Source organism: Harpia harpyja, chromosome 3 (assembly GCF_026419915.1).
Source record: "Harpia harpyja isolate bHarHar1 chromosome 3, bHarHar1 primary haplotype, whole genome shotgun sequence".
In the NCBI taxonomy this organism is placed as follows: domain Eukaryota; kingdom Metazoa; phylum Chordata; class Aves; order Accipitriformes; family Accipitridae; genus Harpia; species Harpia harpyja.
In genome coordinates this window covers 34,129,752-34,138,516 of record NC_068942.1, presented here as the reverse complement: position 1 = coordinate 34,138,516, position 8,765 = coordinate 34,129,752, and the positions used below count along the sequence as shown (strand labels likewise).

The 8,765-nt window shown below is 43.1% G+C and overlaps 1 protein-coding gene across 1 annotated transcript in view; it reads right to left on the bottom strand.

Moving 5' to 3' along the window:
- Positions 1–3,739: 3,739 nt before the first annotated feature.
- The window catches only part of IFTAP (intraflagellar transport associated protein), a 70,825-nt gene continuing 65,799 nt past the window's right edge, over positions 3,740–8,765 (bottom strand). The window contains exon 7 of the mRNA XM_052781902.1: positions 3,740–3,837. Coding sequence (XP_052637862.1) covers positions 3,751–3,837 — 87 coding nt within the window. The 3' untranslated portion in view covers positions 3,740–3,750. The remainder of the gene's footprint in view (positions 3,838–8,765) is intronic.

Below are 8,765 nucleotides of genomic sequence, written 5' to 3'. Positions count from 1 at the left end.
AAGCTTCACTCTTACTCTGTGGGTGACACACAGGTTCTTCAACATAGGCCTCCCATCCCTGCGTCCAAAAGAGTGTGTCTGATCAGCAGTATTACATGTGACATATTGTTATGGGTTTGTGTGCTGGGGGGGGGCGGTTGTGTTGCGGGGCAGGGTCCGCAGGGCCGGCTCCTGGAAGAAGCTGCTCGAAGCTCCCCCGGCTGGGAGCCGGACCCGCCGCTGGCCCAGGCCAAGCCCGTCAGTGACAGTGGAAACACCTGTGGGAGAGCAGATTTAAGAGGGGAAACCCCCAGAGAGTGGGATGTGAGAGGAACTGCTCTGCGGGTACCGAGGTCAGGGAAGGAGGAGGAGCCGGGGAGGACGAGGTGAGGCGGCAGGCTGTCCCCCCCAGCCCATGGAGGGGAGCGGGGGAGCGGAGGCCGCCCAAAATGGCCGCGCCTCCGTGGCTGAGGCAGTCTGTGACTGAAGGAGTGCACCCTGTCTGTGGAAGGGACCCGCGCTGGAGCAGTTGGTGAGGAACTGCAGCCCGCGGGAAGGACCCACGCTGGAGCAGTTGGTGAAGGGCTGCCTCCCGCGGGAGGGACGGACCCCACGGCAGAGCAGGGGCCGAGCGCGGAGTCCTCCTCCCCCTGAGGAGGAAGGAGCGGCAGAGACAAGGGGTGAGGAACCGACCCCAGCCCCCGTCCCCTGCTCCCCTGGGGAGAGAGAACCGGGAGTGGGGCTGAGGCGGGAGGGCGGGGGGGAAGCTGCTCTCAGGTTGGGGTTTACTTCCCAATATCCCTGTTTTGATTGGATTGGTGGTAAATTAAATTGATTTTGTTCCTTCCCCAAGCTGAGCCTGTCTTTTGCCCGTGACCATAAGTGGGGAGTGATCCCTCCCTGTCCTTGTCTTGACCCACGAGCCTGCCTTTATATTTTCTCCTCATCCCACCGGGGCCCGGGGTGAGCAAGCAGCTGCGTGGTGCTTTGTTACCAGCTGGGCTGAAACCACGACACATATGACAGGCTAGCCACCCACAGAGAGGGACACTTACCTGGTGGTTTTTGTATACAGTCCCTGGCTTCCTTATAGGTAGGTAGGGCACAACGTAGAGTGTTGCGTGGAGAGAGTTGCTGGTGATTTCCAGCAATTAGTTTTGGAGGTTGGAGGAAATAGTAATCTGATACCATTATAACTTACAGCTGGCCTTAGCTGCAGAGAAATGGCAAAGAATGAGACAGAAATTTCTGATCTAACCAGGAGCTTTGTGAGAACATCATTTTAGTCGTTTCCATTTCCATTTGTGATTTATACAGCAGTCTGTTCTATCAGTTAAACCATCACACAGGAGACACGAAATGAAAAATTCTAAGGTCTTGATCATGATGATTTAGCCAGAAGTTTTTCAGTAATTGTGATACACTTTGGAAAATCACAGCATTCAAGAACCATGACACAGGCAGTTCCCTTGCGCCCTTACATGAAAGAACACTGTATAAAGTATTGTAAAATACATAAGAAACCAGCTGTCCTGACACCTACTTGACCCAACCTCTGTGTCTCTATTCATGACTGTCTGATTACTTTTTGAGCCAGAAAGATTTTGCAGCGGTTTTTGTAATATTCTATACAATTTGGGAGGGAGGGGAGAGAAATATAACAGTGGAGATACACATTAGACTCTGAAATCTGTTTTTCTACCAACAGTCATAGAGTTTCTGCATGCTTTGAACACTTGCTGGAAATAGCAGACCCTCCATATTTGATTTTTGGAGTCCTTAAAAGGAGGCAGTTTTTTGGCTAGTTGCAGATCTGGCTTCACTCCAAAAAGAGGAAAGAATCCTGTGGCAAAAAAAGGATGGTGAATTGACATATTTCACCACCCACTTGTGCAGGATAACCACAGCAATATCCTTCCCAGGGGATCTTCTCTGATTAAGATTCCTCCCCTGTGTCTCTGACTTTCTTTCTGCACTTTGGAGATTTTAGGGAAGGTGACCCCACTTCCCTATACCCCTTACACCTCACCCATGTGGAAAATCATTCCCTTTATTACCTCCACTGTCTTTTGGAAACATGACTCCCAGCATCCCCTATGGTTTGCTCCAGTTTTTTGTTTGGAGAGAAGGCAGATGATGAAAGAAGGAGCAGGGACATTTCGCATACAGCCCAGTTATGCTGAGCACTATCCACAATGGGGTGTCTGTCGGCAGCTTTCGCCATGTCAGCAGAACCACTGACAGACAGTCTAAGAAGAGAGGGAGAAAAAACAAGGGCAATAAAAACTGGAAATGTCATTCATAAAATTTCCTTTTTATGTGGATGCTGCTTTATAGGATATTTCAATCCCTTCAAAATCAATCTGAGAACTATTCAAAATAATAAAGGAATGTGGCTCAATTTCTGGCTGTAAGATAAGTGACATGAAAGAAAAGTTATGCAGCTAAGTGGAAGGAATACAGCCAGTATTGGTACTCTGGATATATTTGAACAGAAACAAAAAAGACTGAGGTATATAGTTATCTCTCAAAGACTGATTTTAAGGCAATTGAAGGGATTCATCAAGTAATAAAATATTTACCTGAAGCAGTTTTCCTTTTTCTTAGCAGACAATATGGAGATAATTGAAATAAAAGTTTGTGCAATAAAGTTTTCTTCCAGTATTTTTCACTGTCTTTCCTCAAGAAAGAGAAAGAACTAGTGGATAACTACATTTCAAAATTCAAACGAGCCACAAATAATGGAATAAATACTGCACAGGCCCAGTGTGCAATGATGCTATTGTGGGTGCTGATTCAGTTTATAATGGACATAGTTAAACGTTATGAGATCAAAGGTTTACACATCGGAAAATTAACAGAATTAATAAAGCTATATCATTTATTGGTCAATTAAATTAGGAAAAATCACAGTACATTTACGGACTGGAACTGAAACTAGCACTTTTGCTCATTGTTAACCTCACCTCTATGAATGACATCTAATTTCACAAAATGTGTAAGAAGGAAATGGATACCAAAACCACGTAACTATGTAATCAAACCCAGAGGCTGTTCCAAAACTTGCCAAGTAGAAAGGCCTAATTGCTCTTTAAATCGCACCTGCTAAGCTCTGTCCTGTTTCATGAATACAGACACTGATCTCGTACACAGTTGGGTTCCTTCGTCCATCCCTGTGGCCCCAGTATGAGACCAGCTACTTGATCGGGATGGCTCCCTGGCCCTCAGTGCGTCACGGAGATCATCCAGACCTGTGTGCCAAGGGGGAGCGAAGGAAACAGCCCATCCCCTGAGGCTCAATATGAGGCCTTTGGGTATTTGTAAGCCACTAGAAGAACTGAAGGCCATGGGAACAAAAGAGGATGGGATCCCTTCAGCAAACCTTGCCCGAGTGGTCTCAGGAGGGTTTGCCCTCCTCAGGAGGACCAAGTGGCTCCACCACAGTGACCTGGAGCAAGATACTGGAAGCACCACGCTGCAGAGTGAGTCCCCGTTCCTCCTTGTGAGTCCTTCCCCCCATTCGAGTCTCCCTCTTTCTTCTCCTTCCGCCGTGCCTACAGCCCGGCGTTGAGATTTCGGTGTTCTCCACGAGACAGCCTGGCCCCAGCCGGACTATGACCACCGCCCCTTGAGAGAGGAGCCCTGCTGCTTTAGAGCAGTTCCCCAGCAGCCGTGACTGACGGAGGCGCGGCTCACCGCGTCACGTCCCACCGCGTCACATCCCGCCGCCGCCGCCATGCGTGAGCCCAGGCGCAGGGCAGCCACGGGTCCTCATCCTGAGCGTGCCCTTGGCCTGCACTGGCTCCCTTTCCCGCTGGGCAGCGGGTCTCGTCTGGGGAGAGTCCTCGAGGCAAACCTCTGGAAAAAGCATAGAGAGCGTAATTACCAGCGGCAGGATTCAGCGTGCCGAGTTTGTTTGACAAAATGAAACAAAGAACAGAATATCAATAGACATATGTTAATAAAAGACATCTTACGGATTTTCATCCATTAAATATATATGGCTTAATTCGCTTTAAATATTTTTCCCAATGCGAGTCAGGAGTAGATGCCTTGAACAGCCTTCTATATCCTAAATGTAAACATAATAACTGAAAAGAGTTTAAAGCCAGTTTAAGAGTTATTCCAAGGAGAAGGACATGAAAAGAAAGAATGAGGTAAACAGGCTCTAGTTAAAGTTAAAAAGTAGGTATTATTTAATGCTTTTCTTTGGAGAACTATCAGGCAGCATGGATATCATGAGGTTGCTGTGGGGAAAAGAAATGAACCAACAAATCTCTGCAGATTGCCAGAAGCAAACAGTGCTTAGCACTATTGTCAGTACAGTTTCTCCCTCGTGGCTTGAACAACGCTTGAAAGTTATGATTAGATACAATCGAAACAGCCAGTGTACACAACAAAAGGCAGGAGAGAACTCATTGTTAAGAAAAAGCCAATTAATGCATTTTTGTAAGAGTGAGGCAAAAGGTAGCCTTCAGAGCATATTTCAGAGGAATATGACCTATCTTCTTCTCTAATATGCACACAAACTTTTGAGATACATTAGCTTAGTGACAGCTGTGAGTGCAGGATACGTGGAATTCTTTAATTCGTGGGGGGAGAAAAAAAATCCATAACTGACTTTCACTGAAGGGACTTCCTTGAATCTTGGACCCAGAAATGGGCTGATTATAAACTTTGGACCCACTGTTTGACATCAGCCAAGGTGACTTTTGTTCCTGTTCGTCCGCGTGCAAGCCAGTTTAGTAGCTACTGTTGTTCCTTACCAATGTCATCTAAGTCCCTGAAGCAAAGACAGGGCACGTGTTTTTCTTATTTCTCACCATTTTTCAGTCATGCCTACACACACAAAGAAAGCTTTTTACTATGTGGTTTCAAAATTAAATGTGTGCTATAGACATGTGCTTTGAAAGGATAAAAAAGGAACTAGAACGTCTTTGTTCTTTTACCATATTAACCAAGAAACTATTTAGGGAAATTATGAATAAGCTAGTTAAAATGCAGACCACACATATTTTTAGTGACTGAGAAATAAATAATTGCAGTTAATGGTTTCCAAGATATGTTTTGCTAAAAACATACAATTTCCAGTCTATAATACACTTCTATTCCACATATAACACCTACTCTTCTGCTAGTGATATGGAAAAATAGTTCCTGTTGTCAGCAGTTCTATTTATTGTCAGTTAAAATCATGAATTAAAATAGGAAATATTACAGTTCCTTAGTGTCTTTTTTTTTTTAATTACGCATACAAAAGTTTAAAACTGTATTTTCCTGAAACATGGATAATCACTGTATTAGTGATTAGCAAGATGTAATACTTTTACTTTTGCATATTCAAGTTAGCTGTGTCTGAATATTACCACAGTCATTGTTATAGTCTTTTCCATAAGGGGTTTTTGAGAACATTAGCTGCCAAGAGAGACTGTATCTGAATGGCTAAGTATAAGATTTCACTCTAAATAGCAACTGTGGAAATAAAACCGTAAGCAAAGACAAAATACCATGGGAGGAAATGTTGATTTCTGATGGACATCCTCTGGTTACAGTTTTATGATTTCTGCTCCAAATTCCAAATGGAGAGAAGTCAGTCAGAAACGATTACGTTTTATTTGTCCTTGCTCCTAAAGTTAGGGTATGTTTTCAATATATTTGATTTATTTCAGATTAATGTGAACCACAAAGACTTTCAGAACAAGGTATGGTGCGTTTCAGTGTAGCAGGTAGCATCTGTTCTGTCTCACAGAATGGCAGCTACCTCTGCAGACCACAAAGTCCCATAAATTTAATGGTGCAGTCTACAGAAAACAGGATCCTAATGGTTATATATCTATAGACAGAGATTCATGGTGCTAGAAAGGCCCATTCAATCATCTAGTTGGACTTTCTATATATTGAAGGGCTCTTAAATTTCACACTGTAGCCCACAGCGCAGGAGTAAATACATAGCTAGTCATCTTTATCACCTATGGCAATTTGTACTGAGCTTCAGAAACCATACTGGCAGAGCCCACAGGGTGCCTGGGGAGGGACTGCCACGGCTTCTAGGACAGAGGAAGGACATCAACCAGAATGGATGCTTCTCTCTAAACCTGTTTCTTCAAGCTCACTTTCTTTCATGTCTCTGCTGCTTTCACGTAAAAGTCTGGGCATCACGGGCCTGCAACCGTGAAAAGTTACTGAAATACAGACTGGCTTCTTCTGCAGCCTAATGAGCTGTAGCACTTGGGGCCAGAAGTCTTGGGGGGAAACGGAGTCAGGCACTATAGGAAGAGAGAGTAAGATGATGGCAAGTCTGTGTTTCTGATGGTGGGGTTTTTGAGAATCTGATGGCCTTCATTAAGCCTAAGCTTACTGGTGTCTGTAAAGGCTGAAATTAGTGTGTGCCATTCATAGGAAATAGTAAGGCGAGTAGTGTCAACACAGAAGACTTCAGGGAAAATGCCTGACTTGAAGGTCAAGAGCTTTACAGTGTAAATTCTGGTGTTAACACAGAAAATTTGCCAGGTTTAGAGTGTAACCAAGAAACCTAGAGTCTTCTGAAGCTGACTTCAGGATGGACCATAGATACATATTCAAAAAAATTGCAGTCATGGTTTTACATGTGTGCCTGAGGGTATAAGCAGATCTTTCCCAAAGATCTCAACATGCAGCAATTCATTAGAAATGCACAGACTTGAAGACACTGAGTTGTCTTATCTTTTCTACTCATCTGTACTGCAGAAATGGGACTTAGCAGAATGAGACATGGTATTTGCTTTAAAATGTTGTAGAAACTTGGTTTGAAATGCTATACCTTGATGTGTGACATCCTGGAACAGACTAAGATTTGCTAAACTCAGCCTCCAGTGCTCAGTTTTTGATAGTCAGGCATAACTGGACCACTCTGAATTATATGACCGTCCCTTCCAGAAACAAGTATCTGTGTACTTGAACTCAGAGATGAGCATACAGGTCCCTATATTGAATACATATGCTATATACAGTTTTCTGTCACTACAATGCCTTTTTCATCCTATGTTGCATTCATTTCCCTCTTTCATTAAGCTTGCTTTCCAGATAGTTGGTTAAGTTAATGTATTTGCACTTGGCTCATGCATTGATCTCTGCAAACTATATGACATTTTGCATACTGCACACCTTGTCATAAATTATTACTTACTTCATAGTATGTATCACTCTGTATTTCTAACCACTCTAAATAAAGGTAAAGCAATGCATCAGCTACTGGTGACTCACAAAATAACGTTGACAGAAGGAAGCTATTCACAAATAGAGAAATAATGAAGATTTCTTTTCAATCTAATGGGTATTAGGGGAAGTATTTTAAAGTTCAGCATGTATTTTGAATTTTAATATACAAGTTTACTAACACAACTCCTAGAGCTGGCCATGAATTCTAAGAAGGATGAGAAAATGTCACTGCACTACGAGATAAGGAGTCACTTAATCTTCTCTGTCTTATTCCTTCCTTTGTTCAATTTTCTTTTATTAACACAAGAACAACAGGTTTCTTTAGGTCTTGAAGTATTCTTATTTATTTCCTTTTGCTGGAGTTCAGTTCTGTAGTGAGAAACTAACTAGCTGGGGGTTTGCGCAGTGTCTGTCATTCCTTGCGATCAGTTGCTGTGATATGGAACAAAATGAAGAGCTCTTAATATATGCAGTGAGGAAGGTTAGATAGACTTCCTCAGCTCTTCAAATCAAAGGCACAGCGCACCACTCCCTGGATACAAATCACCCCAGCATTGCTGATCGTCCCTCTGGAGTTGTGGGAACTCACGGTTTGTCCTCATCGGGAAGATAAATTTTTTAGAATCACACCGTGTTCCAATGGGAAAAATAAATCAACAAAAGCCATTTTCCCATCAGTCTGACTAATTTGACACCCTTTCATCATCAAGCAAACGGAAAATTATATTCATCCTGATAGTCTTTTATCCAGGCACACAGTGGTAAAAGGCAAGAGTTGCAAGCAAAAATGTAAAACCTGCAGTTGTGAGCCCAGAGGTGCTCAGGTGGTTTCAGAGCAAATTATAAATGCTTGTTAGGAGTGGTGCTCAATGCTTTAATTGTGGAATTTTCCTAGTAACAGTAACAAAAACCCACTCAACACATCAGGTGGAAAAAGAATGTCATGCTCTGCAATTTCAGGTGCAAGTTTGGTGATGGTCACATCCACTGTGAATGTTAAAGTCTTTTAGTAACACCAGGAATACATCCAGATGCAAGGCAGGTGTGTTAAGACAGATGTGGCATGGAACGATACCAGCAAGCTTAAGTCAGTCCTTTCTGAGGGCAGAAGACTTGCTGCAAAGTTGGAGAACGCTACTTACCTGCTCTGACTTCCTTGATGTCTGTTCTGTATTTTCCTGCATTCTCTCTGATACATTGATCTGATACATTGCCTAGGTGTGGGATAAATTTGGCATGCCCTCGCTTCTTACCAGTATTGATGCAGTGGCTTTTCTTATGCTTGCTTTCCTGAAGGAATGGCTGTCCTCAGGAAAGATCTGTTTCCTCCTTTTCTTAGTTCAACTTTGGAATCAAATCGAAACTTTGTTTTATTCTGTTGATTCTGCCACATAAATTTCTTTTTATCTCAGAAGTCAATTACAACAGTTAATCATAAAGAATCTGGCAACGTTACATGATGTATGTGTGGGGCAATATATAAATGACAAATCTTGTTGCTGCAGGCTAGAAGGGAAATGCTGCTTATGAAATGTTTTAGGAACTGAAAAGGCCAGAGTATTTCTAGGCTAGAGTTTACTAGCAACTTA